General features: G+C 39.9%; 1 protein-coding gene across 7 annotated transcripts in view; it reads right to left on the bottom strand.

The window, feature by feature from the left end:
• Positions 1-992: 992 nt before the first annotated feature.
• Positions 993-16,671, bottom strand: part of LOC143024158 (putative bifunctional dTTP/UTP pyrophosphatase/methyltransferase protein) — a 149,736-nt gene continuing 134,057 nt past the window's right edge. For 5 of the 7 annotated variants that reach the window (XM_076182955.1, XM_076182953.1, XM_076182951.1 and 2 more), the window contains exons 5-6: positions 5,942-6,100; positions 1,007-2,561 (exon numbers count right to left, since the gene is read on the bottom strand). In XM_076182955.1, the coding sequence (XP_076039070.1) occupies positions 2,432-2,561; positions 5,942-6,100 (289 nt within the window). In that variant the 3' untranslated portion in view covers positions 1,007-2,431. Of the gene's footprint in view, positions 2,562-5,941; positions 6,101-16,671 lie in introns of all 7 variants that reach the window. The other 2 variants (XM_076182952.1, XM_076182957.1) reach the window with 2 other exon arrangements.

Below are 16,671 nucleotides of genomic sequence, written 5' to 3'. Positions count from 1 at the left end.
AGTATGTCAATGTATCCAGCAGCATAACCCTAAAACCCTCTTGAAAGAAATGAGGTGGCATAACATGACCTTCATTGCTAACAACTCCAAAAACTATCACAGTTGCTGGAAATTTAGTGTGCATTACCCTGGGAACCTCAGAAGGATCTGCACATAACCATCTATCATTTCTTCTGTTAAACTTTTGGTCTTGGTCAAAGTTTTTCTCTTCGGAAAAAACCAAAGCATGCCATCCTAGTTAGGGTTTTTAATTTTGCTAAGCAACTGCTTCGCACAGATCAAGCAGTTTTCTTGTGTCTTTGGAGATATGAACTGACCCCTCCTTACCACATACAACTTATATGGAATGTGCTTGTGCACTGCAGTTCTGATAAGCCACTCTGACACCTGAAGTTCCCTGGCAATGCCCCGCATTGATTTTTGAGTATCATCATTGATAATGTTTTGAACTTGTTGGATGAACTGCAGTGTTTTTACAGTGTCCAAACATCTGCAGTGTCTTTTCCTCTTAGATACAGTTGTAATATTGTCATTATCCACTTTCATTCCTACACAAACTTTGTGAATGAAGGATCTTGCAACATTCAGAAACTTGGCAATTTCTAAATCACTGTATTCCACATATATAGCAATGATAACTGCATGTCTTCTCATTTCTGTGTTATCATATTGTCTGCCATGTCTGTCTGTCATGACAAAAATATATATCAATCCAACTGAAGATAGTGATATAATGAAAATATCATGTCCTCAAATAACTCTTGCACCCTGTTTATATATATATATATATATATATTATATATATATATATATATATATATATATATGAAATAAAAACACTAGGAGAGTGTGTTCACAAATGCGTAAATAACCACTAGGAAAAGTAAACTAACGAAGCTTCGTTAGTTTACTTTTCCTAGTGGTTATTTACGCATATATATATATATATATATATATATATATATATATATATATACATATATATATATATATAAAACTTAAAAACAAACAGGAAATGGTGAAACTCTGCCAAGGGAATATAGAATACACAGAAGAATTAGAAATGGCCCAAGTCATAAATAATCACTTCAAATCTGTTTTCACTAGAGAAAGCACAGTACAGGTATTGGGACAAAGGAAATGAAAGGTGATCTCCCCCCATGAGCGAGATAACAATAACACAAAAAGAAATAATGGAACATCTATCAAACCTTGACACCAGGAAATCACATGGCCCAGATGGAATTGCAAATTGGATTCTAAAAGAATGCAAAGAAGAACTAATGGACAAAATACATACAATAATAAATTGCTCATTTATTATTAGCATCCACTCCCAAATGTCTCTTTCTCATTACACATCACATTTCTCAATATATATATATATATATGTATAGTTGTATTACATACCTGTTTACAATAACCCAAGAGCCAATCACTAAAGGAATTTCAGGCATCATTCAATGTTTTGTTGGTGTTCTAAATAATTCAACATAACACCAAAATGCAAAAACTCATGGAATATCTAATAATAATTATCATTACTCTCTTGAATAAAGTTTATAACACAAAGGCCAATACAACTTTTTACTCAGAATATTGATTACACTAAAAACATTTGACTGAAGTGACTAAATCACAATTTCATCACAAATTTGGTACAAAATACTTTGGTCATATGGTTAATGAATGAAATATACTCTCACCTGATGAAGTCACGTGGAACAGAGTGTGAGAGGCAATTCACCACGAAAACCAAAGTTGTACCTAACAACTGTCTCCTTTTCCTCTGCAGACCAACCTCACCAAATAGCTCACTGGTAGCTTTCATCCAATATATCCAAAATTATTCTACAGCACCTCCCATGCACTCTTAGCCACTCCAGTACAATGACACCTATGTAGGCATCATGAGGTGTGAGTGGGTAGCTTTCATCCAATATATCTAAAATTAATCTACAGCACCTCCCATACACTCTTAGCCACTTCAGTATGATGACACCTATGTAGGCGTCATGAGGCGTGAGTGGGTACACAAGGATGCCGGCATCAGTGTCTTGATTATATTTCTTTGTAGTTGCACATGAGTTACCCTGGATTCTGTGAACTGGTTTGATCACATTTTCTGTGTTTATTATTACTCAGTAGTTGTACATGAGTTACCCAGAATTCTGTGAACTGGTTTGATCACATTTTCTGTGTTTATTATTACTCAGAGTAAAAGAAAACAAGTAATACAGCAGTGACTTTATATTTTATAATACAAGTAGTGTGATGCAAATTACATATGGCAGCCGATGCTGCACATGCAAACTTGAGTCATACTGAAGTGGTTAATTCTACAAATGGATTTCCACAAAAAATGTTCAGGTATAAATACATTCATATCAACTTACATACTCAACAATCTATATTTATCAACGAAATAAAACTACAAAAGTTTGGATAAGTTTACACTAAATCTGTGTATAGGAAATCCCATGACATTAAAATAGTCACCATCTATGCTTTCAACCAGCATTGACCCAAGAGCTTGTATTCCATAGCAGCCAGCCTTATCCCTGAAAAAGAAAACAACAAATTTCAGGCTCAGTGTCACTGTCACTAATTCTTAATATGACTTGAGCACACCTCTTGTTAGGAAAGGGCCTCTGCTACATATGTGTGTGTGTGTATGTGTGTGTGTCTGTGTGTATGTATATATATATACAGACGATCCTCTACTTACGTTCATTCGTTTTACGTTTTTTCCATTTTACGTTTGAACTGACTGTAAAAAAAAAAAATTTGAGTGAATTTTTTAGTTTAGCGCGCTCTCCGTAGTTCAAACGATACTTATGCATGACGCTGCGTCCATTGTTTACATGGCACAAACGACAGACTGAACGTACCTTGCCTCCTCCTCCTCCCCCTCCTCCTCCACCATCTCAATTTATGTTGCTTGAATTTAATTTATTTGAAATTAATGTTACAGTAAATTCGCGCTTATCCGAATGCGTTTTAACCGAATAATCGCATTAACGGAAGATTTTCTCAATACGGTAGCCATCGCTTCAACCGAACATATTTGGATCTCAACCGAACATTCGAACACCCCGCCGCCTCTTGCGCCATCCGCAAGCTTCACCAAGTGCTCACATGGTGGCAGCACACTCCATGTTTACACCTGATCGGCTGTTTATACTCTATAGAATATGTTTATGAACTATTAAAAGCATTTCCATGCATATGTTAAGCTTACAGGTATGAATATTGCAGCTGACATTACATCATAAAACTCTATGGGAATTAAACATACAAAGTTGGATTAACCGAACATTTCGGTTAATCAGACATTTCTAATCCCCCTTGGAGTTCGGATAAGTGGAAGTTTACTGAATTTTACAATATTATGTGTATGATTAATGATTTAGGGGTGTTTTATAAGATACGGTAATAGAATTTACGGATGTATAGTACAGTATGAACGGTCATACATTACTAAAACGTTCAGTAACAACTTACGTTCATTTTCAACTTACGTTCGGCTGTTCAGAACGTAACTAAAACATAAGTTGAGGAGCGTCTGTATAAATATATATATATATATATATATATGAAGTTGAGGATGGAAAGGATACTGTCTTGAGAGCTGGCACAGGGTTCTAATTGTTGCATGTTATCCACTTGGTATGCATCCGTCTTTCTACTGCTTCCAATACAGCAAAATGATGACAGGTAGGTCCAGCACTACATTCACCTCCTCCCCTGCCCCATAAACATGATCTATGTACAAGGGGAGAGGGTGGCAGCAAAATGGAAGTGAATATTAAGGGAGAGAGACTGGAAGATGTGGATAGCTTTGGATACTTGGGTATAAATGTGATGGGAAAGGGAGGAGTGGAGGTAGAGGTAGAATGTAGATTGAGAGAAACAAGTAAATGCCTTGGGGGATTGAAAAGTGTAATAAGAAATAGATATTCAGGAATGGATGTTAACCACTTCCATACAGTGACGCCTACGTAGGCGGCATGAGGGGCAAGTGGGTACTCGATGATGCCGATGTCGGCATCTTGATTATATTTATTGTAGTCGTACCTACGTAATCTCCATTCTCTCTAAACTGGCTTCATTAATTTTCTATGGTTATCAAAATACATGGGTGAAAGAGAATGAACGATTGAGGACTGAATTTATTTTTTATAATGCGATTATTATGACGCAACATCGCACGTCGGGCAGCTAATGCTGCCAGACGTGCGATGTACCCCGGAGTGAAGAGGTTAAGAGGAGATTGTATTTACCTAGTTGTATTTTATGGGATGAGAGGTATGCTCGTAGTGACCCATTTTTGTATCTCTCCGCATCCAGTTTATTCTTAAAATCTTGTATAGTTTTGGCACTCACTGTTTCTCCATTTAGTTTGTTCCAGACATCAATCACTCTGTATGGAAAACTATTCTTTTTCAAATCTCTTCTGTAACTGTCCTTTAGCTTCTTCTCGTGTCCTCTTGTTTCGTTTTTGTACCATTTTAATAAGTCGTCTCTATCAAGAACTTCCATCCCTTTCATAATTCTGTAAATGGTCAACAAATCACCTCTTTCTCTTCTCTGTTCCAGTGTTGATAGATGTAATTTATCCAATCTTTGTTCATATGTCAAATTAGATGGTATAGGTGCCATTTTTGTTGCTACTCTTTGAATTCTTTCTAATTTTCTTATGTTTTTTTTTTTTTTGTATGAAGGGGTGATTGTGCTGACAGCATTGTATGAAGCAGAAACATGGAACATAAAGGAGGAAGAATTTAAAGGTGTTTGAGATGAAATGTCTGAGAAGTATGGTAGGGGTTACTAGGTTGGACAGACTGAGAAATACATCATACATACATACATACATCTACCAAGGCTTTCCCCTTACAAGGGAGGTAGCCAAAAAGGAAAAGGCATAAATTCATTCCCACCCATTCCATCCCTGAATACACTCCAACCCCTCCACCCTCCCTCTCATCTTAGCACCTCCTGAATGACGGGTCATCCCTGCACCTTGTCCACTGCCCTGGGTCAGAAGCAGTGTCGCAGACGCAGCATATCCACAGCAAGGTCGCTTCATTAAATCGGCGACCCCCACCCCTCAAATTTTGCTCACACAAACTACCTCACCCCCTGTCCCCCCACTCATTCAACCTCATGCATCACAACATCATCCATATACAACCATTCTCCATTCACCCGTCTTCTGTCCTTTCCCGTCCTTCCTCAACAGACATTCCCCTCTGAGGAAAAGAGCAGGAGTGGAAAGGGAGTTGGGAGATAGGGTTGATGAAAGAGTACTGGGGTGGTTTGGACACATGGAAAGAATGAGTGAAGAAAGATTAGTAAAAGAGGTGTGGAAGGCAGCGATGGAGGAAGGGAACATGAGGGGACAACCAAAGATGAGATGGATGGATGGGATAAAAGGGGCATTGGGAAAGAGGGGAATGTCCGTTGAGGAAGGGAGAAGACAGAAGATAGGGGAGAGTGGAGAATGGTTGTGTATGGATGATGTTGTGATGCATGGAAGAGAGTGGATGGGAGATGGGGGGTGAAGGAGTATGTATGAATGGTATCTTGATGCACCCCAAAGGGATTTCTTCCTATCTTCTCTTTTTCTGCATGAGGCGATGGAGAGGGGTGTTGCCGATTAAATGAAGGAGCCTTGCTGTGGATATGCTGTGTCTTGCTACATTACTTCTGACCCAGGGAGGTGGGCAAGATGCAGGGATGACCCATCATCCAGAAGGAGACAAAAAAAGAGGAAGGGAGAGATGGTGAATGGGAGTGGAGTATGTAGGGATGAAATGGGTGGGAGTGAATTTATGCCTCTGACTTTGGCTACTTCCCTTGTATGGGAAAAAAAAAAACATTGATATATTTCATATGTAAGTAAAAATTATCAAAACACATATAAAACATGCTAACATACATGGGTTCTCTGGTGTCAATGTAGGCTTGAATAATTTCTGGTGATAGAGGAGCAAACTTGACGCTTGTGCCTTCATGGAAGTTAATATGCTCACTATTATCTCCTCGATGCATAATCAGGTGAACTCCAGTGTACACTTGATGCATTTTTCCACTAAGCCTGAAGGGATAAAGAACACTTAAAGACCATGTGATTTTACTGAGTTTAAATAATAACATAAAAGTGCATAGGTTCAAACTATCAACTGAACCCTCTACTACAGCGATAACATTACTTATATATATATATATATATATATGTATGCTAATAAGAACATGGGTACTGAAGATATAATATACAAAAGCGCTCTGCTTCATTAGTTTCTTTTTCCAAGTGGTCTATTTTACATATACACACATATACATATACATATATATATATACATCTATCTATATACCATGGGTTCCTCCCTCTTTTAAGGGAAATAGCCAGCCAAGGCATGCATCCATTTCCATCCATTCCACTTCCATCCACCACCCATTTGTTTCCCTTTCATAGCTTCATACAATACCAAAATGCTTTCACCCCTTATAATGGGGGTGGCCAAATAAAAGCATACACCCATCACAAAAACATATTTGTTGTTCCTTCCATTTTCACCTTCACAATGGCCTTAATAATTTTATTCTTGCTAAAGCCATAGATTTTATTCAGCTTTGGGAATGCTACCACAGCACAGGGATACAGAAAACAATTATGGTCAAACCTATAAAACAGAAAAGACCATCCTTAGTACTAAGGCAGTTATTGGCAGATTTTGGGAGGGTATTGACAGGACAAAGCTGAAGGTATATGTCAGTAAAATTGACATGATGATATGGACTTGGGGAAAGGAGGGAATTCTTAAAGGAGATAAATTACAGGACAAGTGGAGCAAGTAATTGTCCTGGGTAATAAAATGATTAATGAGAAATATGAAGGGACAACTGTGCCTACATTGTACAGGGCTGAAACCTGAAATTTAAGGTAGGCATAAAGGAGCTTAAATGCATTTACCTAGTTGTATTTTACGGGACGAGAGCTATGCTCGTAGTGACCCGTTTTCGTATTTCTCTTCATTCAGTTTATTCTTAAAATCTTATATAGTTTTGGCACTCACTGTTTCTCCATTTAGTTTGTTCCAGACATCAATCACTCTGTGTGGGAAGCTATTCTTTTTCAAATCTCTTCTGTAACTGTCCTTTAGCTTCTTCTCGTGTCCTCTTGTTTCTCTTCTGTCCCATTTTAATAAGTCATCTCTATCAAGAACTTCCATCCCTTTCATAATTCTGTAAATGGTCAGCAAATCACCTCTTTCTCTTCTCTGTTCCAGTGTTGATAGATGTAATTTATCCAATCTTTGTTCGTATATCAAATTTGAGAGTGTAGGTGCCATTTTTGTTGCTGCTCTTTGAATTCTTTCTAATTTCCTATGTTTTTTTTTTGTACTAGGTGCCCATAGTGTCGCAGCATACTCCAATTTAGGTCTTATAGTGCAACCAATATTTTTTTTTACCATTTCTTCAACCATATAGTCGAAGGCTGTAAGAGGCCGGTAGTTGTACGAATGCAAATCAGGTTAGGAAACACTAGGGTATTGAAATGCTGAGTCAGCGAATTGTTTAGTCGCGGACAAGCGGATTGCTTAGTCAGACTCGCTGTTTTTCAAACAAAGATTTGAGGCGCCATTCTGGCCGACGGCAGGTGACTGTTTTTAATAATTGCTGATGTAATCAAAACTCTGTGAGCGCAAAGTTATTTTTTGTTTGACTAATGCTGAGGTAAACGATATTGCTAGTGACATTGTAACGGCTTTTCAGATTGGAGAAAAGGTGAAGGAAGAAGGAAAAACTATTGGTGCATGAATTCAAAGTCACGCCCATAAGGAGTGACTTTTATTTGAGAAGTCAGAGAAGATTGGATTAGAAAAATTAGTGACGTCAGACGTAGGTAGCTTGGCGTATGATACGGGGATCTTGGGAGACAGTGTGAGGAGTGGAGAGAGATCCTGAGTGTACCAAGACAGTGTAATTACAGTGAAAGAAGAAAAACTAATAAATTTCTTTAACCTCAGGACTAGACAGAATTACATGAGAAATACAAGGCATAGGGCCTACTGTATAAGAAGAACTCACGTAACGAAGGCAAGGGGCCTAGTGAGTGGAAATTACGAGACTACTAACAGTGTAGAGGTAGAGGTCCGACAGTGGTGGTGACAGTGGCAACAAGGAGGTGAAAAAGGCCACTTTCATTGATCTTAAGTTAAAAGTCTCCAATTAATTTATTGACATGTTTATCAGGTGTCAAATCGCTTGAGATAATCACTCCCAGGTCCCTTTCTGAGCTGACTTTTTATAACTTCCTTGGTACCAATTTTATATTGAGCTGATATTCTATTCTTGCTTTTTCCAAATTCCATTATACTACATTTCTTATTGTTAAAGCTCACTTCACACTTCTGACTCCATTCCCATATTTTGTCTAGGTCTTCTTGTAGCAATCTCCAGTCTTCTTCTGTGATTACTCCCTTGAGTAATTTGGCATCATCAGCAAAGAAGTTCATGTAACACTTCACTCCCTCATCCATATCATTTATATATATGGCTAACATTAAAGGAGCCAATGCAGAGCCTTGCAGGACGCCACTTATCACATATTCCCATTTCAAGTTTTTGTCTCTAAGTACCACTCATTTTTCTCCTACTTAAGAAATCTTTCATCCATTCCAGTAGCTTACCTTGTATTCCTCCTATTATTTCAATTTTTCTTATTAGCTTTTTATGTAGTACTTTGTCAAAAGCCTTCTGCAAGTCCAAGAAGGCACAATCTGGCCAGCCATCTCTTTCTTCTATTATCTCTATTAATCTTGAGTAAAAACATATTAAGTTTGTGGTACACGGTCTTCCACTTCTAAAGCCAAATTGTTTAGGGATTAATATTCTATTCTCTTCCAAGTGTTTGGTCCATTTGCTCCTGATAATCTTTTTGCATATTTTTGCTACTGTGCTTCTAAGGGATAATGGTCTGAAGTTTATACGTTCTTCTTTGTTTTATCCTTTATATATTGTTGTTGTCGTTCCCTAGACTGTCTGTCCGAGCAGTCCCGTCTCCTCAAGGAAGGCCACAGCCGAAACTGGGTTTTCCCACAAATCCTTTATAGAGTGTATGTTGTGTTGTTTGCGTGCATGATTGTGTATAATGCAGTCTTCCATTATGTGTTGTATGGTATGGGGTGAAGTGTTACATCCTGGGCAGCTGTTCACAACACGGTCGTCCAGCCTCTTCTGGTAGCTTAGAAGTGCTGGGTGGTGACCGCATCGCAGTCTGGCCAAGTGGACTCTGTCCTTACGTGGGAGAGAGGATTCAGAAGGGTGGATATCAGGGGGTCTGGCATGCAGCAGTGTGTTGTCTTTCAGTGTGTTAATGGAGCGGTGAGTGATATGATTATGAATATGTTTCCGGAGGCTGGTATTTGGTGGTTGTGGAGGAAGAGAAGAGAGTATCTGTGTGTAATAAAGGTCTTTGGGTGTAGTTTTAATGTTTCTTGGTGTGTGTGGGTGTTCTGCTATGTAGTGTAGCGGGTGTGATGTGTTTGTGGTGGCTGCAGCAAGTGTTTGTGTGCCTCTCATGTCGAGGTGGTCCTTGACTTTGAGGACTTTTGTTTCATGGTGTAAATGGTCTGTAGGTGATGTATTTGTGCAGCCTGTAATTGTTTTTAGGGCTTTGTTTTGTATGATTTGAAGGGTGTTGTGGTGTGTCTCACTGAGATTAGGAGCCCATGCAGGACTCGCATAATTCATCACTGAGCGTATGCATTGTTTGTATATTGTTATATTAGTTTCTTTGTTTTGTCCAAATGTTGTTCCAGTGATTGACTTAAGTGCGTTAAGTCTAGGTGTGCATTTGTTTTTTATGTTTGTGAGGTGTTGTTTGAAAGACATGGATGTATCGTATGTTACACCAAGAATTTTCGGTGTGTTTGTGTGTGGTATTAGAGTGTTGTTGATGTAGAGATGAGGTATGTATTTGTGTTCTTTTGTCCAGTTGGTGAGAAGTGTTGCTGTAGATTTGGTTGGAGCTATTTTGAGTCTGTTTGTGATGAACCATGTGTTGAGTGTGTCAAGGTAAGGCTGGATTATTTCTGCAGCTTTGTCTGTGTTACGATGTGTGCATGTGATTGTTATGTCGTCTGCGTAGGAAGAGATTTGTATTTCTGAGGTGTCTGGCGTGGGTAAGTCATGCATGTATAGATTAAATAATGTGGGGGATAGAACTGAGCCCTGTGGTACTCCGTTCTTAATGTTTCTGATGTGCGATGATTGGCCATTATATGACACATGAGCATTCCTGCCTGCCAGATAATTGGCCAGCCATCTTTTGGTGTTATTGTGCATGTCTGTGTTATATATTTTATTTGTTAGGTTGTGGCGGGGGATAGCATCAAAAGCTTTACTAATGTCCAATGTTATAAGAAGTGTTCTGTGGTGGGGCCTATCTGAATTGATGCCATCTAAAATTCTTTGTGTGAGGTTTGTCAGAAGAGTGTTTGTGGAGTGTAGTGGCCTAAAACCGTGTTGTGAGTCAGCAAGGGGAATATATGGTGTGACAAGTTTAAGTATTAGGCGTTCAATGACTTTAGAGGGGGTGCAGAGAAGTGTGATTGGGCGGTGCGATGTTGGGATTGTTGGGTCTTTGTTCGGTTTTGGAATGGTGATTATTTTACCATGCTTCCAGATGTCGGGTATTGTGTTGTGTGAATAGCTGTAGTTTGCAATGTTTGTGAGTGCGTGTATACCTTGTGGTCCAATGTGTTTTAGGTGGATGTTGCTTATGTTATCAGGGCCACAGGCAGATGAGTGCTTGAGACTATGCATTATGAGTTTTGTCTGACTGTCTATGAAGGGTGTATAGTCTGAGTCTGTGGGAAAGTCTTTCTTACGTCGAATGGTGCGTCGGTCGCCAGGGTGAGATGTAAGATGGCTCGTCTGTGCAAAATGACGTATGAGTGCGTTTGCTTGTTGTCTGTTTGAGGGTAGATTATCTGTTGTTGTGATTATTGCTGCGTGAGAGCGTGTAGTGTTAGTGTTGGATAGTGTGATGCTGTTGAGTGTTTTGTACAATTTGCTGGTGTTTGTTTTGTGATCAAGTGTATTGATAAAGTTTTGCCAATTTTGTGTTTTTTGTTCATGTATTTTATTGGCAATCACAGTGTTTAGTGTTTGTATTTGGTCTGCTATGTTTTGAGGGATAGGTGTGGGGGTATCGTGTTTAAGTGTGTCACGTTGTCTGATGAGGCCTTGGATTTCTGGTGTGAAGTTGGGGTTGTGTGATTTTCTGTTGCCTCTAGGGATGTATCTCTTGTCTGCGTTTTGTATGATTGTATTAAAAGCGTGCACAGCATTGTTTATGTTTGTGATTGGTGTACTGTTAAGTGTTTCAAAATGTTGTTCTGTCTCTTCATTAAAGGCTTCCCAGTTAGCTCTCCTGTAATTGGTGTAAGTGTGTCTGTGGCCAGCTGGGGTGCATCTTGTTTTGGTGGTGATGATGATTGGAAGGTGGTCAGAACCAAGGGCTCCGACCACTCTCCATGATGTTGTTGGGGTTAGGCAGGGGGAGCAAAAGGTGATATCAGGAGAGGAGGGAGTGTAGAGGGCTTGGTATGGGATATGTGTATGATTATGCGTGTTGTTCATGATAGTCAATGAGTCGAATTGAGTCTGTATATCAAGCCCTCTGTCTGTGTCAGGGTTGTCGACAAACCAGGCAGACGACTTGGCGTTGAAGTCACCACCCATGATCAGGTTGGGGATTGAGGTTAGTTGGCTGAGTTGAGGTCTGAAGGTGTTTGGAACTGTGGGGGATGATTGGGGGGGAATGTACATGTTAACTATTGTTAGTGTTGAATTGTTGCCTGTGCGGATACGAATGGATTGGGTTTCTGTTGTGTTATCTGTGGTAGGGAGGAGAATTTTGGTTGTGGCACTTGTGTCCACAAAACAGATGGAATGGTGGATCAGGGTGATGAGTCCACCGCCATTGCCGTCAGTCCGGTCTTGTCTGATGGTGGTGTAATTATGAAATGACGGTGTTTTGTGTGAGTGTCTTAATTTTGTTTCTTGTAGAATTGCAATGTGTATGTTGTGTTGTTTAAGAAAGTGTTCAAGTTCATGTTTTTTAGTGTTTATACCGTCAATGTTGTGTTGTAATATGTTGATGTTGTGTGTTTTGTATGTGTTGTATGTTGCCGTTTGGGGTTGAGGTTGGGGTGGTAGTGGGGAAGGTGTAGGATCTGGGTCAGAGGGGGGGAAAGGAGAGATCGGGGACAAAGGAAGGGGAGTACTAATCGGGGGTAAGGGCAAAGGGAAATTGGGAGTGGGTAAGGGTGTTGGCTGTGGTTGGGGAGGTGGGATTGGGGTTACTGGAGGGCAGGTAGAACATGTCCAAGTGTTTGTGTATTGGTTTGTGTCAGCAAGTGTTGTACAAGTGAGGTGGGCCCAGTTTTTGCACATATTGCACTGAACTGAGCCCTTTGTCTGTCTGCTCGAAGTAATGGGTTTAGAGCATGTTGGGCATATGTATTTTGTGGTGGGCCCAGGATTGCTCTCTACATCTCCGGCTAAAAGTAGAAGAAGAGGGGTGATCGCCGGAAAATGACCCCTCAGTGCAGAAAAAACGTAACATTGTGTGTTGGAAAAAAAAAAAAAAAGGATTGTGGTACTCCCCCAGGTAGGCGTAGCTCCTCCTTGGGGATCGGTGCCATCTGCGTAGAGCTGATGGCCAGGGGTATTTGCTGCTGTTTGGCCCCCAACTCTTGGGGTTGGGGGGTGGTCCCACGACGTAGACGTTGCAGCTCCAGGACTTTTTGCATCTTTTCAATCTTGAGGTACTTTTCCTTCTTTGAGTGAGAAGTCTATTACCTTGTATAACTTTTCTGTTAGTTCATCTATACACTCTTTTGGTATCCAATTTGCAATTCCATCTGATCCATGTGATTTCCTAACATCTAGATTTTTTTTTATTTTGTCTCTTATTTCATCCTGTATTACCTTTATTTCTTTCATTTTATGGAATCTTTTTCACCCATCTTCCCAAATTTGTGAGCTCTTAATTGTAAAAAATAGTCCTGAAATGTCTGATCAAAACTTCAGCCATCTCTATATCATCTATATATTCTTTATTTCCTCTATGATGATAGCAAATACAGGTAAACGTCGACTTACGATGGCATTAGGTTTCGATAGAGCCATCGTAAGACGATCTCATCGTAAGTCGATCCCCACTCTGTTCCGTGGTCACTGTACCTAGCCTACCTGTATATTAACCACCAGAGATACTGAATATAGCCTATTAAACATGTACAGTAGTTTATTTAATTATTTTTATCCTTTTTACCATATTCAAACACTATAATATGTATTTTCAGTACGGCACTTAAATCTCGCGGGCAGCAGCCAATGCCAGCCGTACGACGTGACGTAATAATACTCGCATCATAAAATATAGTCACCGCTTATATCGATCGTTCTCTCTTTCACCGCGAATTTTGAAAACCACAGAGAATGAATCATTTGAGAGAATGTAAAAACACAGGGGCGACTACAATAAATATAATCAAGACGCCGATATAGCAGCGTCGCGAATCCACTTGCTCCTCATGACGCCTATGTGTGCGGCACCGTATGGAAGGGGTTAAATTATCATATCGTCGTCGTCGTCATCGTAAAGTCGAACAATCGTAAGTCGCGGCCATCGTAAGTCGACGTTTACCTGTACAGTGTTTCGGAAGAAAGTCAAGCATAAGTACATATGGGAGAGGGTGGTGGAGGGAAGGGTGGTAGATAGAGCGTTAATGGACTATGTAGTGGTAAATAGGATTATGATAGGAAGAGTTATGGATGTACATGTGCTAAGGGGAGAGGGTGGGGGAATATCAGATCATTTTTTGGTGGAAGGTAAGTTGAGAGTGGAGGATAGATGGAGAAAGAGGAAAGGGACAAAAGGTAGGGAGGTTCTTAGAGTGAACTCTTTAAAATAAGAGGAAAAGGAGAAGGAGTACAAGAGGAAACTGAAGGAGGAGTGGGAGGGAGTAAAGGATAGAGTAGAGCTAGGTGTGGAGGAGGAATGGGGATGGTTCAAGAAGGGAGTCACAAAATGTGCAAGGATGGTGTGTGGAACAAGAAGGACAGGAGGAAATAGAAGGAAGGGTAGTGAATGGTGGGATGAGGAAACAAAGAAGGTTGTAGAAGAGAAGAAGCGAGCTTTCACAGATTGGTTACAAAATAGAATGAGGGAGTCATACGAGAGGTACAAAGAAAAGAAAAGAGAAGTAAAGCAAAAAGTAAAGGAGGCAAAGAGGAGAGCAGATGTGAAATGGGGTAAGAGTATGACAGAAAATTTTGAAAGTAATAAAAAGATGTTTTGGAAAGAAATTAAGAGAGGAAGAGGAGGCGAATCAAGTAGAGAAGAAAAGGTAAAAGGTGGAGATGGAGAGATGATAATGGAAGAGAAGGCAGTAAGGGGAAGATGGGCAGAATATTTTAGGGAGTTGTTAAATGTGAAGGAGGATAGGGAGGGAAAGATAGCTGCAGTGGGAAATGCTATGAAAATGACTCTGCCTGGGGTGTTGGCTGCCTTTTATTGTGAAGTTAAAAGCTGCTCAGTAGCATGCAGCTGATACTTAGGGTCTATATGGGGTGCCCCTACTGACCAGAGCCACACATTATTTTGTCTGTGGTAGAGGAAATCTCTATTCATTGGGAAATGATGATACTTTATTATACTGCGACTGTCCCTCCATTATGCTGTCCCCTCACTCTTGTTACTGTCCTGTACCACTTCTCTGAATATTCATTTCTCATTTCCCCATACCCTGTGGTGGGTAAAAAGAATACTTCCACCAAGTTTTTCCATTTGAGTCATGAAAGGTGACAAAAACGGGACAGGGATAGGACTTGGCATCCTTCTCCCTGTAGCCCCATAGGGGACCTTTCTAAGAAAAGCAAAGGCTATGAGGATCTAGGAGGAGTTTTCCAACCAGAACCCTAACATTTGGGTCTTTTAATGTTTGTGATTGTGGTGCAGATGAGAATAAAAGGGAAGAGGTAGGCAGTATGTTTGTGAGGAAAGGCGAATGTGCTGGCATTGAGTGAAAAAAAAATTAAAAAGGAGGGGCGAGTTTGAGTTTGGGAGTGTAACTGGGGGTAAGGAGTGAAGAGAGGATGAAGGAGAGAAAGGGTGGCTTTACTAGTATGTGAAGAGATAGGTGCCTTAGATCAAGATATAACAAAATGGCAAAGCCGGTTAAAAGGAATACATGTACAGCGAAATGTAATTATGAAACCAAGGTTGCCAGTCAAGCAAAATCCAACCCAAAGGGTTTCTTTCACCTCTACAAAAAATAAAGAAAGAATAGGACCAATTAAAAACGATGAAAATGTCATGATAGAATCAGAGGAAAAAATGAGTGAGGAGTTTAACAATTATTTTCTATCGGTGTTTACTAATGAGAGGTTAGATAAAGTACCTGACTGCGATCCGATTTTCAGAGGGGATGAAGAAAGTAGTCTATCTAATATCAGCATTAGTAAAGACGAAATTTTTCCAAGAATGCTTAACCTCTTCACCCCGGGGCACATCACATGTCTGGTAGCATTAGCTGCCCGACGTGCGATGTTGCATCATAATAATCACATTATAAAAAATAAAGTCAGTGCTCAATCGTTTGTTCTCTTTCACCCGTGTATTTTGATAACCATAGAAAATTGATGAAGCCAGTTTAAAGAGAATGGAAATTACGTAGGTATGACTACAATAAATATAATCAAGATGCCGACATTGGCATCATCGAGTACCCACTTGCTCCTCATGCCACCTACGTAGGCGTTACCGTATGGAAGTGGTTAAGGAGTGTAAATTTGAAATCTGTGACCAGTTAACTGAAATATTCAATAAATCGGTAGACATTGGTTTTGTTTCAACTGCTTGGAGGCAGGCAAACATTGTTCCTGTTTTTAAGAAGGGAGATAGTTCGTCTATATCCAACTACAGGCCAATCAGTTTGACATCGGTTATAGGAAAAATGCTTGAATCAATAATAGTAAATAGACTCAGAGAACACATCAAAGGGCATAATTTAATTCGTGATTCACAGCATGGTTTCTCCAAGGGTAAGTCATGTGTGACTAATCTTCTATCCTTTTACACTAAAGTATATAAGGCGTCAGATAACAATGAAAATTACGATGTTATTTACCTTGACTTTAGCAAAGCGTTTGACAAGGTGCCACACCAGAGACTACTAAATAAAATCAAAGCCCATGGCATAGGAGGAAAAGTGTTAGAATGGATTAGAGCTTGGATTAGAAACAGATAACAGCAGGTCACCATAAATGGAATAAAATCTAGGTGGGGCAATGTTACTAGCTGGGTCCCCCAGGGCTCGGTTTTGGGTCCCTTGTTGTTCATTATTATACATAAATGACTTAGACAATGGGATAAATAGTGATGCTAGTAAGTTTGCAGACGATGCTAAAATAGGATGCCTAATTAGGTCAGGAGATGGCGCCCAGATTCTGCAGGATGATCTTAACCACTTCAATCTGGGCCAAAATCTCGCAGGCAGCATTAGCTGCCAGACGTACGATGTTGCGTCATAATACTCACATTATAAAAAATAAAGTCACGGCTGTATCGATCGTTCTCTCTTTCACCCG

This window comes from Oratosquilla oratoria, chromosome 3 (genome assembly GCF_046742065.1).
Source record: "Oratosquilla oratoria isolate Oo_2021 chromosome 3, ASM4674206v1, whole genome shotgun sequence".
NCBI lineage: Eukaryota > Metazoa > Arthropoda > Malacostraca > Stomatopoda > Squillidae > Oratosquilla > Oratosquilla oratoria.
This window is presented reverse-complemented; position numbering and strand designations above follow the sequence as displayed.